Raw genomic sequence first — 16240 nt, 5'->3', positions numbered from 1 at the left:
ATAATCCATCCTTTACTTCTGTTCGGTTGATTAATTAAAAAAAAGAAAAACTCAAGAGGCAGCTTTGGACCACCTGTGAAGGTTGTTCAGTATATTGGAATACTGTAATTCTTAATACACTTCAGGAGATTAATTCATAACATGAGAGAAACAAGTAATATCAAATGCATTGTTTAGTCAACATATCTAGCTTCTGGTTTTGTGAACTGCTTGTGAGTTTTGCATACATTTCTGAGGTTTTGTTGCTATCAAAATATACTGCATACTTTAAAAAAAGGAAACTCATTTATTGGAAATGCTAACAAGCACTTGAGTGCAAATATTCAGTGTTGTAAAATTGATTTGGCAAAAAGACCACCTCTTGTGATCTAACACTTTCTGGATGTAAAAGTTTAGTAACTTCCTATTACCCTTTTTAAAATGATTGATTGCTTTGGAAATCTCCATAGTTTGCTGTTTCATAAGTGCATAAAAACTGGCACACTAGAACTTACTCTGAGTAAGGCAACAGTGGTGTAGAGCTGACAAAGATAAGTCTTAATGATAGTCAAACTTTGAGGCCACATTATAAGGATTGTCTTATTTTCTAGTGTTCAAAGAGCAGCACTATCAGGAAATATTTTATCACCAGCAGTGCAGTGGACTATGCCCTACAGTTAGCCATCCTCATCAGAATGGACTTAGACTGTTAGTGTTTCTGGAAATGTACATAAACGCTTAAACACAATGTTAAATAGGTGTGAAAGAGTAAAGGTTTGTCAGTATAGAAACTTTTATCATCTCTATAATGGGAACAGCCCCTTTAAAGCCAAGAATAGCTGGCACTTGTCATTTCTACTCAGGGCCAGTGATATAAAGGATTCATGTGATCACCTGCTTCTGAGTAGATGAGAGAATACTCTGTGTCAGTCTTTACAGGAAACATGTTGAGGTTTTTCATTTAGGTTTGGGACTGCTGTAGGTCTGGGTGATAACTAGAAAAGATGATGAACAAAGGGTGGGTTTCTATCCAATTACTGAAAGTGAGGAAGGTTTCTATTATTATTGAATATTTCTTTTTGTTTGAAATGAAAAATTACTGAAATATTCTGCTTTGCTAGAGGCAAACTACTACTTTCAGTACACCTTAAAAGTAAGAAATATTAGATGAACAAAGAATATGGTTTCCTCAAGGGAAGTTAATATCTCTGTGTCCAGGTGGTACCCTGGTAGCTACGCTAAGGTGCACAGCTTGACTGACCTGCTGTGCCCTAAGTGCCCTCTGAGTTTCTCACTGCAAACAGTCTCTTTGCAGTCAAGGCATTGCTGCTTTGGAAGAGCATCTTTATACGGGAAGCCCCATACATTTTGGTTCGTTCACGTGACGGCAGATGCCATGGTTAGTTCACAGAAGTACCTCTGTTCTCAGCTGTTCTGAAGCAGGAATGGGCTTCCTCGCTGCCTGGCAAGATGAAAGTACCCCCCTGGTGCACAAGGCAGATGGTTATGTACAGTGGGAGTGACAAAAGAAGCACCCAGGAGGCTTCCCGGGGTGCTGTTGAGAGCATTCAACCTGCTGGACCCAGCGTGCTATCTCAGGGAGTCCTCTCTATGCAATCAAGGCTGCAATTGGCAGCAGCGCTTACCCAGAGCAATCAGGATGTCGGGTGAAAACAAGTGTGAGGCTTCCACAAGCGAAAGACACAGTCATTACAGAGCACCAGGCCCCACTGCTTCCATACTGTCTTCCAGAGAGGCAAGAACAAACACAAACCTCATTGATTCATTTCCCAGGACAACAGCTCAATCAATAAGTGGTGCTGAGAGGAAGAAAAAGAGCTGGATTTGACATGCAAAGAATGACAGGAGAGGAAAATAAATATTAGCTGTGGGGACAAGGTTTCCAAAGGAAAATCCCCTTGAGAGCTGGTAGAATTAGCTCTCCAGTTTGAGCTTCATGTAGCTTTTGACAATTTCTGTGATAGCATAAATACCATCAAATTCTAAATGCATAGATGAGAAAACAGACAGACTAGTAGATTTCTGCACTGCTGTCTCCTATCATTCTTTTAACTCTTGATCTATACTTCAAAACCAGAAATGTCTTAATACAGTCTTAGCTAACTGTCTGAGGTGACAGGTTTCCCTCTTCTTTTCTTTCCATCCAACTCCCAACATTTACCATTATGTTTTATTTTATCCCTGATTCTTGAAGCTTGAGGTCAGTAGTTTTTATTGGAAAGCAGGAATACACATAATATGCTTCTAAACAGAACAAGAAAAAGAGAGAGAGAGAAATCTGCCCTTTGGGGGAATTACCTTCCTGCAGTATTCAAGTAATCCAAAGGTCAGCCAATGCATTTTTCTTTAAACTTGCATACTATACAGAAAAGCAATTTTCAGGGTGACTAAAGGAAACAACTAAAAGTCTAGGAATGTAAATGCCTGAATAACTTCTTTGATATCTAGGAAATTATTATTAGTTAATACAGATGCTTACTCAAAATACAGCAGGCAAATGAAGAGAAAAAAATTTGCAAATGTCTTGTTTAGGAAACAAGTACAAAATAAATATCTGCCAAGCTTAGTATTTTTGCTATGCTACTCTCACATGCAATCTTTAAAACTTCATTTAAATTACAATTAATAGGAAAGTAGTTCTGGATATTAAAATTGATATTAAGAATAAAAATTATTACTGTGGATTATGATAATCTGAATGATAATGAAAGTAACAAGAAAGTTTTGAGGGGATTTCATTTCTAATGCAGTATTAATTATGCAAATACTTGCATTTTTAACCATGAAAAATAATGACTCACTAGTAACAATAAAAGTGTATAAATTTTTTAGTTCCAGTAACATTTACGTAGCTCATTGTAAGAATCCATAGCGAGTTGCTCTTTTAAGACTTTGTTTGAATTGCAAAACTTGAAAAACAAGTGGAAAAGAAGAAGAAACAAGCATCAGTAAAAAAATGGCCTAGAGTTCATCTGTGATCAAAAAAAGATGCAAAGATGACACTTTATTTCATATATCAGCTCCCTCTAAGCTTTTCACTCCGGCTGGCATAGGAAACCAGTTAAGATCTTGGATTATAGGAGGGAAACTATGAAAGTTCTTACGCTGTCAGTATAGTCAGTAAATAATTTCTCCTATTCATTTCAGGATTATGGGTGGTAATATGTGAGAAGAAACTACCCTGAACATGGAAGGTTCTCTAACTTCCTCACTGAATTTGTGGAGGTTCCTAGCTAAAAGTTGTCTCTTCTATTGAATTTAATGGAAACAACTGAGAAAAGTAATTGGAGTAAGGGACAGCAAAGCTTTCTCCAGCAGCAACAGTTCTAAAAACTCAATCAGGGTAATTGATGCTCCCCTGCAAGGGCTTCAGACTTCTCCTCGCATCCCTCCCCTGTTTATCCATATTGTGAGTAGGGAGCACAGCCTCTGTAGAATGCTGCTACTTCTACTGCCCCTTCTTCTAGAGGGGGAGGCAACTCTCCTCCTCTGCTCCCCTCTGGTGAGACCCCACCTGCAGTACTGCGTCCAGCTCTGGGGCCCCCAACATAAGAAGGACATGGACCTGTTGGAGCGAGTCCAGAGGAGGGCCACCAAGATGATCTGAGGGCTGGAGCACCTCTTATATGAGGACAGGCCGAGAGAGTTGGCGTTGTTCAGCCTGGAGAAGAGAAGACTCCAGGGACACCTTAGAGCAGCCTTCCAGTACCTAAAGGGGACCTACAAGGAAGACGGAGAGGGACTTTTTACAAGGGCATGTAGTGACAGGACAAGGGGTAATGGCTTTAACCAAAAGAGGGTAAATTTAGATTAGGTGTAAGGAAGAAGTTCTTCACTGTGAGGGTGGTGAGGCACTGGAACAGTTTGCCCAGAGAGGCTGTGGATGCCCCATCCCTGGAAGTGTTCAAGGCCAGGCTGGATGGGGCTTTGAGCAACCTGGTCTAGTGGAAGGTGTCCCTGCCCATGGCAGGGGGGTTGGAGCTGGGTGATCTTCCAGCCCAAACCATTCCATGATTCTATGATAATTCTATAATTCTACAGGCATAAGTGTGAAAATGAGAGCACTGGTGTCCATTGGGTCTGATAACAAAAAAAAAAATAGAATACGGACCTTTTTTCATCTGACTTTGCCAACCCCTGGACTGATTTCCCAAGAGCCCATAAAGCAGGGAATGTGGACAGATCCTTGGTAACCTAATGGAAAAAATTGCTAGCACATCCACTCAGGTGTGGCAGCTTGTGTGGGGTGAGAATTTCGCTATTTGAAGAATCTGTATTCTGTAGCTAAAAAAATCCATGTTCATCTGAATAGCTGACATATGCATTTGAGATTGGCGTTTTCTTTGTTTTATTTTGTTCTAGCATTGCCGTATCAGCAAATGGATTGGATAGTGTGGTAAACTGGAAGCCATAAAAATAACTGAAGCTGGTATAGCGCTTACCACTAGTCCAGTTCCTTCGTTCTGTATGATGGCTTGTGTACGCAAAAGAGAAATAAATGAAGAAGAGATATTCAGTACCAACAAATTCTTCCTTTTGAATTAGTGCAGCTGTGCTTGATGCTGTTTTTTCTGTATCCGTTATTGGTAGTCAGTGGGGGGGAATCATTATAAGCACCTGTAAAGCTAGCTGTTAATTGAAATCAAAGTTTAATTTAAGAAGAAAAAAGAAAAACTCAAAATAGGCATAGGAAAGAGATAAAATTTCATGGGAGTTACTTAATATGATACATGTAAGAGAATCTGAAGCATAGTTAAAAATATGCATGAATGGCAACCACTAAGTCCGGGCTTGTGTCTTGTGAGCCGTGTTTTGTTTGAGGTGGACTGTACTGCAGACGTGATTGTTGAGGGCAGTCTGTGCCTTGGCTTCCTCAGATTTGCTTGTACTGAAGGGTTCCTGTCAGATGACTTGTGTGAACTTAATTATCTAGTGTATTATAAAGTGGGAAAAATACAAATTTTCTAGAGCACTGGGATCCTGAAGTAATTTAAATCCTATTTTTAAATCTCAGTTAAAATCAATAATACTTAGGATCCAGGGCATTTTAAAATGTCATTTGTGATAATCAATGTGGTAGACAAAGACTTCCATGAGAATTTTAAATGCTGAGCCTTACTTTGTTCATTATCTAGGTCTGAACCGGTGTTTTCAGCTCCAAATTCATGAACCTCTGGTGCTCAAGCTAACAAAAAAGTGTGTGTGGGGGGAAATGGTGATATCCCAATACCCAGTCTCTGATACTATCATATATATATATATATGCATAATTTTAATCTTAATCTTTCAAAAGAACATTTAAAAGTTAGTTAGTCTTGGGCTTCACCCTGTGTGGTTGATTTCCAAAGAATATTTATTTTAGTGATGCATTTTAATATCTTAATCCCCAGTTGCCCTATGACTTGTAGAGGTCCTAACAAAATATAGTTCAGTCAAATATGAAGACCACCAATCTTGGCAGATACTCAGAGTAGAAACTGATTAAAAGTACTAGGACTTTCTATTCCTTACTAACCAAAAAGACACTGTCTACAAAACTGTCAACAAACATCAGATGCCACAAGTAGTACCAAATTAAATTAAAAAGATAAAATCATCAGATTTGTTTAAAGGATTCTGAAGGAACTTGTGCTTTAACTCAGTCTGAGGACCATGGGAACTCCTAGTCTTTGGTGGCACTCTGTGACAGCCAGTTCTCTTCACCAGGAAGAGAGTTAAATGGTGTCTACGGACTAGTAAAGGGTAACTACTAATTTTATTTCTAGCCCTTTGATCTTACAATGAGTGACTCATAAATGTCTTTGATATGGACAAGAGTGTTTATTTGAAATATACCTATTCTAGTCTACTGTAGAATTTATCTATTGAAATAGTGCATAGAGCAACATGAGTATTGTTCAACAATAAGAAAATCAGACATTTCAGGGCAGCAGAAGCCACATTTTTTCCAGGTATAGGTCACAGGTGTCAGAAAATGCCTGCATAAACAGTGGAGTGGTAGAAAGCCTTTTCCCAATCCTAGAACCATCCCTTACCACTTCAAACTGAGTAGTCAGTACACAGGTTACAGAGCTCCGGTAACTTCAATACATCTGCCCTTTGGACAGTCTGCTGTGCAGAGTGTAAAGATTCCCTTTATTTGTTGTCCAAGTATTTATTTTTGCATTAAGGCATCTTGCTTATTCATTGAATGGTCAAAAACACTGGGTTTGATTGCAGGGGATTTTCCAAGCTCTTTTTCAATGTAACTTCAGTACGCAGTGTTCAGAAAGGAAAGAAAAAGGACTGAGCATAAGCCTCAAATGGTTGCCATTTTGTTAAACACTGATGCTTTTCTCTGCTCTTCAAAAAAGTGCGGTAGAGTAACCACCATATGGAGTTTTGCAAGTATTTTGAGCAACACTTCTTTTAAAGTATTTAAGTCATGGTAAATAGTCCTGTCTGTATTCTTGTTTATCATTTGGGCTCAACCAAACCTTTGAGTGTCTATCCAATTTATCTTCAAAAAGAAGTAATAGAATATTCAAGTTCATACTCCATCTTGCCAAAATTATTTTTTCCCTATTCACCTACACAAGTCCTCTCTCTGAAGAAGGAAGAATTAGTCCTTTTTATGAGCTGCCCACTGTGTTTTATGATCAAACCCATCTTCAACACCTCTATCAACATAGACCTTAAACTTTGAAGCACCAGATGTGGGGGAACTATACTTCCTTTTCAAACAAAAGAGTGAGATCTCTTTGACGTATGGATACGAGGAACAACAATCAGACTCTGAATTCAGAAAGTAATGCTAGTAACAGAAGCTGTGCTTAAACCGGATTTCAGATATGACGAAAACTGTAAAATATAGAGAGAGCACTTGCCACTTTAACAAATGAGTGAAAGAATTACACTTCATTTGTTCAAGTTTTATTTATATTTTCTGAAACAGAAAAGTGAGTTTGTTAATGTACTCTGTGGCCCAAAATTCTGCGCTCTGTGTGGCAAAGTAAGGGGTTGGACTAAGGAGATGTCAAATAGCTGTATTTATCCTATGTGGACTGAATGAGCTAAATCATTTTGAAATCCTGAGAAATCTGAAATCCTGACAAGCATGAAATTTGCCCACAGTGTATGTTCAAGTTTATGCTTATCAATCTATTAATTCTCAGAACAGAATCCCAGCAAAATGACTGAACATGTGAATTGACCAACGTACACAAAAGTCAATATTTTATTAACAGTGCAACAGAGAATTCAAGGCTATTTTAAAACTGCATTCTTCAATATAAAGTCTGCAATGCAGGGAAAAAAAAAAAAAACAACAAAAACCTTGAAGCATGTGATTAAGTCCATCTTTACTCAAGAAAGATCTGAAGTACCTACTTCAATTTAGACAGAGTATTAACCCAAAGGAAGTCAATAAAACTGTTCATATACACAGCTGAAAAAATGTGAACAAGAAGCCCCAGTCTGTCTCATAACTATAAGTAATGTATTTGTCATCTACACAGCAATCATTATTTTAGTATGTATCATTTAAGAATACATCATGCTTGCCTTCTGATGCTAGAACAGCTGTACCATAAATCCAGCAGTTCTCAAACAAATTTTGTACTCTCAGGGTAGCTGTAGGTTTGACAGATAAAATATTAAAGCTGAGATATTAAAAATAAGCTTTTTAGTAGTAGTCAAAAAAAGTCCTTTGAGATCACATGAGCATGCTTGAGAGTGGCTGCCTTACAGAAGTGACTTCCTTACACGCTCCTTACAAGCTCATATTTAAAAATCCTGAGTTGTTCTTAATATGCAATTTTCTTTGGGCTTTTTGGGGGGGTCTATTTAAAATCTTAGAAAAACAGGAACAATTTAGAACATAACTAACATCTCAACAACTAAACTTTTGTGGTATTTGGATAATTATATAATTGTGAGAAAAGAAAAAAATAAGAACTGAAGGAACCTCTCTTCCTTAGATTACATTTCTCAAGTGTTGTACCATCTGAACTGTATAGCAACATCATATTGCATGAATTCACAGCACATTGTCTCAACATAGAAACCATCTCTTTATGAGGATTATTAAGGTTCATATGGACCTTATCCATCTTTCTGAGTATATTATCCTCCAAAAAGCTGCTGTTAAGCCAGGGAAGTTGTAGGTGCTACTCCTTTACTTTGCTTTTCTTCTAGAACAGAACAACCCCTCAAAGCACAGTAAGAGCAATAAAGCTAGCAACTTTTACAAGTGCATTCATCTTTTCAAAGCACTTAGATAGGATAAACCTTTCCTATGCATACCTTTGTGCAGAAATAAATCTCCTACATGAATTCCAGTGGCTAATAGGCAGGTAAATGTGTGTGATTTAAATATCCTACCAGATTTCTTTCTGTTGGGGATGAGGGAGTCTGAGTTTTTTCAAGAGCAGAACTTGACATTCTACATTCAGCAGACTGTGTGAATTCATTTGTGTGGATTCAAGACAAGCATATCAGGAATCCAGAAAGTTTTGGCTCTGCTTTTGTTTTAATTTCTCAGTTTAGTAATTCTAGATCCTGTCACTAAAATATTATCCTGTTGGTATTCTTTCCATATTTTATAGAAATAAGAAATGTAGAAATAATTTCAGAAAATTGTTTGTGACCTCTTCAAAAGCACCTGAGGCTGCAAAAGAAGTCTCTCCATGTTAAAAAAGGAATTCTAAATTTTGCATGATCTGAACGGAACTGTTTGCAGGATGATCAGATTTCTAATCATTGCTTTTCTTTTTCAGGAAAGCATAGATTTGGGTGAGATCATGTTTTCCCTTTGTTATTTGCCTACTGCTGGGAGAATGACATTAACAGTCATCAAATGTAGGAATCTCAAAGCAATGGATATAACTGGCGCATCAGGTGAATCTACCTCTCTTTTAAATAACAAGGCAGAGTCTATTCAGGAAGGGGACAAATAAGAACTCCTTGGGTTTTGTGTGTTTAACATGGTTGTGAAATGGAAGTAGCAGGAGAATGGGTACAGGCCCTGTTCAGATCTACTGGCTATCTTTGGTCTGGCAGTCAACATGTCTGCTCAGAATGCCTACACCTTTCCTTTGCATTGACAGTGCATTGAAAGCAGTGTTTGCCAGGGTCATTAAAATCTTTCTAATTTTTTGTCTTCTCAATATGACATTCCTACAAGAAAATATTGCTTTTATGCTACACATTTGAATGACTTTGAGTCCAAATGCACACACCTGATTATCTGTTACTCAGATCCATATGTCAAAGTGTCACTGATGTGTGAGGGTCGAAGACTGAAAAAGCGGAAAACGACCACGAAGAAGAACACGCTCAATCCCGTTTATAACGAGGCCATCATCTTTGATATCCCTCCAGAGAATGTGGACCAGGTCAGCCTCTCCATTGCAGTGATGGATTACGATCGGTAAGCACAGTTTGCTTTCTGACCATTAATCTTCAGCGAGAGGTTACCTGATCATTGCAAACGACTGCTTTCCACCTCCTTGAACTTTCAAGTAGGTTCAGTGTCACAAAAGATAAAGCCTTTTGGTCTTTTCCTGAAGAGGTTTAAAGCTTCCACACCTTTTAGAGCTCAGGCCATTTTATCTGTGTTATCAATAACTGTGATGAGGAAGAAACATGGCTCCATCTTCTTACGGGCCACTAGCCTTGGCATACATTTCTGTCCCCATCTGGTGGCTGGACTATGTAAAAGCTTTATAAATCAGGTATGTCTCCCAGTTTAAAAAAGACCCTCACACCTCTAATTTCTATTTAAATGGCAGGTATTTGAAATCAAAGGAAATTTGGATGATTACAAAAGAATTAGATGTTAATTACCTCATTGAATTAAGTCATCATTAATTCTTAGGTTGACTCAATAAAGAAGCTTTGTAACCTTTGAGTTTAGCCCTCACTGATAACATATCTGAGCCTCAATTATCTGTGTCCTCGCCTAGAATTGACAGAAAGAGAATCCTGCTTAGAGTGTCTCAAGGACTGCAGGTTAAACTAGACACTGACAGAAACATGGCTGAGCCAAGTCTGCTTCATTCAAGTGCTATTAGTAATGAGCTCCTGAGATTGCAGGGCAAATAAACAGTGAAAGTCCAATTTAGAAAAAACGAATCTTCAAATTGTTTTTCCTTGCCATCAGATTTCTGATCATCCTCCAACTTCTGTCAGGAAGACTTTCTCAGTCAGATGTGAAAGGGGCACTGTGATGCCATTAGGGGCAGAAGAGCACAGCAACTTGCATACTTCCAGTCGTCTTTAGTTGCTCCTTTCAAAGCATTTGCTAAGAGGAAGTTAGGAAACATTATCCTAAGGTACATATAGGCAACGTAGAGAAAATTACTTTCTGGAGTCCCTCAACAAGTCTATGACACTTCCAGGAGTATGAAGTATTAAGGTATAGCCTATTACAGCTATGCCTCTTGCCTTTCACATTTTTGACTGAAGTTCCAATGACCACAGCAGTTAGAGCTGGGAAATATAGTGTGCAATGATGTCTGAAGGATTTGCAGCAGGAAATGTATTCCCTACCATTTTCCTTCACCTTCCTCTCCCACAAAATTTAAGCATGCTTTTGTTCTACATCATTAGGTGAATTATGGTCCTTTTCTGTCCTTATGTCTTTTGAGTTGTAACATTTTAATGGCAAGGGTTAAGTTTTCATTGCTATTTTATAACTGCTAGAAGCACTCTGGTAGTGGCTGGAGGTTTTTGATGCTACCATTACAGAACTTAATATTACTATACTACCACTAAAACTAATATCTGTAATAAATAATGTGAAAACTTTGGGCACGTATTCTGTGCTGCACTAAACCAGTAAACAGAATTATACATCAGATGTTATTAAAACTATTTTTATTAAAAAAAATTCTGCCTCTCTGCAATTCTCAGAGTAGGGCACAATGAGGTCATTGGGGTATGTCGGACAGGAATTGATGCTGAAGGGCTTGGAAGAGATCATTGGAATGAAATGTTGGCTTACCCTCGTAAACCAATAACTCACTGGCATCCACTAGTAGAGGTAAGAAGTAGCGAAATTTTCTCCTTCTCAGTATATTGAATTTTTTTGTCTCTCTCACACTTAGGTGCTTCTGAGAATCATGAAAATCAGTGCAGCATCTATGGAGCAGCTATAAGATCCTTAACACAACCTAAATCTAGTTGCATGGGTTTATTGATTACTTAAATGTGCCATTTCAAAAGTGTCCATGATGTGCTGACAGCACTGTAAGATTAAATTAAGACATTTAAAATTTCCAGAGGTTATGATAAGGAGCTTACATCCACTTAGAAGAGACCATTTGCAAGTATTTCTAAAGCAATCATTTCCTATTCAAAAACCTTTAACATGAACAGTTATGTTGCAAAAAACATTAATCTGAAACTGGCCTGCTAATTAGGCTAAATTGAGGCAACATACCAGCAGGTACCTTCAGAGTTACTCAAACAGACACTTTTTGGAAGTTTATTCAAATGCATGGGGGATTATACGTACAAGTGCCTGGGCTTGGTCTCTCTTCAACCTGCTGTGGCCACCTTACCGGTTTTCTGCGTGCAAAATGCTCACAGCTTTGGATTCAGAAAGATGCGTATCGAAGCTTCGAGAAGCAGCAGGCCCTGTTCTGGGACACAGAGGACACACTGTTTAGCCCTTCCCAAAAGCAATCTCTGTAGAAAAATGAGTTGCGGTCTGAGGTATCACGGTCCATTAGGTTTCCCCATGGTGTAGCACACGGCTGCACAGCATGTCCAGTGAGAGGTAGAAAAAGCCCAAGGCTTCAGTAAAATGCCTACAGAAGAGTGTGAGGGCAAGGAAACTGAGTCAATGCAGCAGAGAAGCCTCTTTTTAGAGGTTCATGTCTCTCTCTGAATTATGTAAGTTTGGAGACAGAGGTACCATCCCTGATTGGTGAAATAAACCCACTCCTGTGAAATGTCAGAAGCATTTTTAGGAGGTCATTTTAGGAATTGTCTTTCCGTTATTAGTTCTGCCAGAGACTTTGATCCAGAAAGGGTCTAGATGTGATTTGTGTTCTTCTTTGAGGGAGTCTTTCATCCTCTGAAATGAGTGTGATGCACAGCCAGATATAATGACATTTGTAAAACTAACACTTTTCTTGCAGTTACCTGGCCGAGCAACCAGTTTTGATAGCCAGGGATCTTGTTCATCACCAAAACCACCGCTTACGCCCTAGGGAACAAGAGTGGATTCATCGTGTTCAGTGTCCAAAGCTCCCTTGTAGCTCACATCTACATAAACAGAAGGTTTGGCTTCCGCAGATGAACTGTATCCATATTTTTTTATTAAAATACATTTTTCCTATTCTAAGTCTTATATTACAGTTTATAATAATTTCTTAATGTATGAATGAAGTTGACTTGAGCCAAATATAACCTTTCCTCATGCGAATTCATTCACCTGTTTTCTCACTGGCCTATGTCCAGTGTCATATCCAAGCAGTGTTTTGATATGACCTATATCTTTGCATAGGCAAAGAAATCAGAAAAAAAATCCCTTAAGCAATTCAAAACCACTGCAGCTTGTAACACCTAATTCTTTTGAGGGAGAACAAATGGTCATATATAGCTTATGTAGTAAATTTCTTCTAAATTGCACTAAATCCTGTATGACTTCTCAAGATAACACTTCAAACTGAATGTTGCATGAAAAAACAACTGTTGTCATGTTTCGAGTGTTTGGAAAATCAGTTCATTCCTTGGGCAGGGAGGAAGGGCTGATCAAAAGCCCACTGAAGCCGATGAGAAAGACCCTACCGGCTTCACTGGGTTTTAGTTCAGCCTTTATGGAACAGGTCTTACAACTGGATCTATGCAGTTATAATCTTCCAGCAATCAAGATGCCTGCTGCCCCTGCAAGAACTCGTTAGCCTGTCCAGCAAAACAACCAGGCAGTGCGCCTGGGCAGGTGGCTGTACTCAGCGGCCGGTTTGCTTCAGCTGCCCACCGGCTGATGAAGAGCTAGCTCGGATGTCTCTGCGTGGCACTGACCAGCGCATGTACGGGTATCGTTGTGGAAAGCTAATGTGTCTGCAATGAGTTGTGTGGAAGTTGATGCAGCTCCACAGAGATGTAGGTGTCTTCTGATGAGGTGCATCCAGCCCCTTTGGAGCAGCCCATTTGCTGCTGGCATCATGCAGTCTTTACTTGGTCTTTACGGAGGACAAACTGTAGATAAGAGAATGCTCTGAAATAAAGGGATTGATTTAACGCATTTTAGCTCTTCAAAAAATTGGCCAAAACTGCAGTTACACACAACATTTTTCTGATTCTTGATTTAATGTGACGGTATTAGATTTCTCTGAAGTTATTTTGAGTAAGTGCATAGCTCAAGTGGAATAGTTTCTGGTCCCTGGCTGGATGTCGCTAGAATTATATGCTGAATATGAATTTGAGATATGTTTTGTGTCAATATATGGAGAGAGAAATTGAAATGTAGCAATTTTATAAACTCGTAAACTCATTTATTAGAATACACAGTGACAGCAAATGCAAAAAGTATTGGCTGAAGTGAGCTGCTTTAAAAACTGGAAGAGACCTACATATTATTTTGTGGATTTAGCTCTTTTTAACACTGCAGTTTACCTCAATCAGATAGTTAGTTTCTTCTTTTCTTTTTTCTGTTTGTTTTTTTTTTCTTTCTGCAAAGACCATGGCAAAGACTGCATGATTGGGACTGAGATTTTGAAAGCTGAACTGCAACTAGAAAAAAGTTGAGGTGACGCCTCTGTTTGTATCTTTGTCATGTATAAAGAAAACTGAGAAGATGATAGTATTTTCCAAAACAGAAGAAAAGTGTCATACACGAGAAAAATGTCAATGGAAGATTGGTTTACAATAAGGGAAGAATTTGTGAGAATTAATCAGTTATGAAGGGAAAAGGCAGGTTAGACAGCCTTCTGAAGAACCGTTTTAGCTTGGTTAGTTTGGGCTGGTGACACAGAATACGTTTATGAAGATCCAGTCCCTCCATTCCACGAACTAATCTCTAAGACAGTGAAATATGCCTTGAAGTGTCTTAACTGCTCCAGGAAAGTTAGGAATGCTGGTCTTAACGTTGCGGGCGTTTCTAAGGCAAAAAAGGAGGCAGGTTTTATACCTTGCCTTCTGTGCCTACAAACATAGCAAGCAAGCAAACAAATAAATAAATCTTTCAGACATTCTTTACAAATTAAAAAAAAAAAAAAAAAGGCTCCAGCCCAAGTTTTCGAATGTCTGTTCCAGATTGCTGTTCATGGCATCTAGACAGACATAGTTTTTTTCCAGGGAGGGCTGGTAATGCTGTACACTGATCCTCCCTGCTCAAGATTGTATTTTCATCACCATAAATACAGAGCAGCCTTGCAGAATTTCATTCCTCTGTTTGCTCTGGGTGAGTAATTTTTTAAACAGGAGAACAATCTCTCCTCTGTGAGTTTTTTTTCCTCCCATCATTGTTCTCACCACGAGATTCTGTGGCCTAGATCATTTTCATCATGATTTTGCAAGGTTGATATAGAAACAGAGATAGATATATGTACGTGGAGATTGAAAAACTATTTTGTGTATACATTTATCTTAATGTAAATTATATCAGCGGTGGCCTTTGTGGCCTAGAAAATACTTTTTGTAATGTGGTACTGTAACAGTTAACTAAGTATTCTTTGCACTTTTTTGCACCTAATATCCAAAAAGCTAACAATTTCACAATCAAATGTAGCATAAGTGTTCAGCAATGAGCGACATCTTTTTAAATATTTCATTGTTCTCTATGAGTATCCTGTATGTTTCATCATAAGTAATAAGGTATTTCAAGATTCATTTTCTCATATTTAAATTGTTGTCAAACACCAAAGGAATAATAGCTCAGTTTGTGCCCTCTTGTTGTGTTATTTTTGTTATTGTTAATAACATAGTGAATGACTTCTGTGTCTAAACTTGATTTATGGGTGCTCTGCATCTAGGAGAAATCAGTCTGCAAAATTATTAGGACATCTAACTTCGAAAATGATCCCCTAATTAATTATTTTTAGTCCCTTATCAGTAATTAATAGAATTTATGCAAAAGATTATATTTTTTAGGTTTTTTCTACTGCTTTCTTAGCTCTCTCACAAGACTGGGTATTTATTTAGTATAACCAACCCATTGGCTTTAGAGCCTGGTTCACAAGTTACTCTCTGAGCATACTCACAGAAGCACCGAGTAAAAGCTTAGCACAGTTTTAGTCAATGATATGTTGCTTTAGATATCTCTTTATTAAGAAATTTAAAATATTTTAATTTGGAGAAGTTATCAACTCCATGCTCCCATCCTGAATATTTTTTTGTTGTTTATCCATATTTCTGCCATATCACAAACATTAGCCTAATTTGAGCAAAATCGAATCTGGCAAATGGTTGGTGTAAAATATATTGTAGTAATTTTACAACAGTTTGAAAAACTCACATTCCTAAAAGCCTGAGTTATTTTTATTGAAATGATTTACTGGAAATAGTAACAGTACTTAATAAGAATTGTATTTTGCACTGCAGAGCTTTTTTATACATTCACAACAGTAAACCACAGAACTGTACAGAAAAAGTACATGATGGATTAAGTGGTTCCAGGGGAGCTGTTAAATTTTTGTATTTATTTTCAATAATGCACTGTAAAGCGAAAAAGCCCACATACAAATGTATCTAATGAGCCATTCCAGTCTTTTGGGTAAATATTGTTTTCAAGCAATTGTTTCCCTTCCCCACATTAAATAAGTTTTCAGGGACCATTAGATTTGCTCTAAGCAACCATAAAATTGTTATTAGGTCTATGCAAAATGTTAAGTAGGACCCTGAACCACAGGTAGATTTAGGATTCTAGTGGCACTGCAGACAATAGCATAGGTGAGCATATGCTCAATAAGATTTAAGGCACGTATTGTACTCCATGATCTCAATGTCAGATCACTGTATTGTATAATTTTGCTGATAGCACCCTTCCCCTCGCTCTCCCAGCAAGTAGCCGTCTCTTTCCCCAGCACCTTTGTCTGTATTAGGCTTCGGTTCAAGCAGTAGAGACGTGACCCTTACTCTTGTCTGCAGTGCTGAAAGCCGACTCCTGGCCTTAAGAAAGTAGTAATATGAAACCTGTGGGGTCTTGACCAAAGGGTGTAGCATAGTTACATTGCTCATTTTCATTCTACAGAGAGCTGTCAGAGAAGTAACTTCCCTTCTCCACAGTCCCTTATGATCATCAGACATTTAG

At 38.2% G+C, this 16240-nt stretch overlaps 1 protein-coding gene across 2 annotated transcripts in view; it reads left to right on the top strand.

Moving 5' to 3' along the window:
• SYT10 (synaptotagmin 10) overlaps positions 1-14145 on the top strand; it is a 38036-nt gene extending 23891 nt beyond the window's left edge. Inside the window, exons 4-7 of one of the 2 annotated variants that reach the window (XM_052790323.1) lie at positions 8757-8877; positions 9238-9409; positions 10894-11023; positions 12126-12332. In XM_052790323.1, coding sequence (XP_052646283.1) covers positions 8757-8877; positions 9238-9409; positions 10894-11023; positions 12126-12197 — 495 coding nt within the window. In that variant the 3' untranslated portion in view covers positions 12198-12332. Of the gene's footprint in view, positions 1-8756; positions 8878-9237; positions 9410-10893; positions 11024-12125 lie in introns of both variants that reach the window. The other variant, XM_052790322.1, reaches the window with a different exon arrangement.
• Positions 14146-16240: the final 2095 nt, after the last annotated feature.

Source organism: Harpia harpyja, chromosome 6, assembly GCF_026419915.1.
Source record: "Harpia harpyja isolate bHarHar1 chromosome 6, bHarHar1 primary haplotype, whole genome shotgun sequence".
Classification (NCBI taxonomy): domain Eukaryota; kingdom Metazoa; phylum Chordata; class Aves; order Accipitriformes; family Accipitridae; genus Harpia; species Harpia harpyja.
Note: the sequence above shows the minus strand (reverse complement) of the source record. Positions and strands in the feature narration are given on the sequence as shown.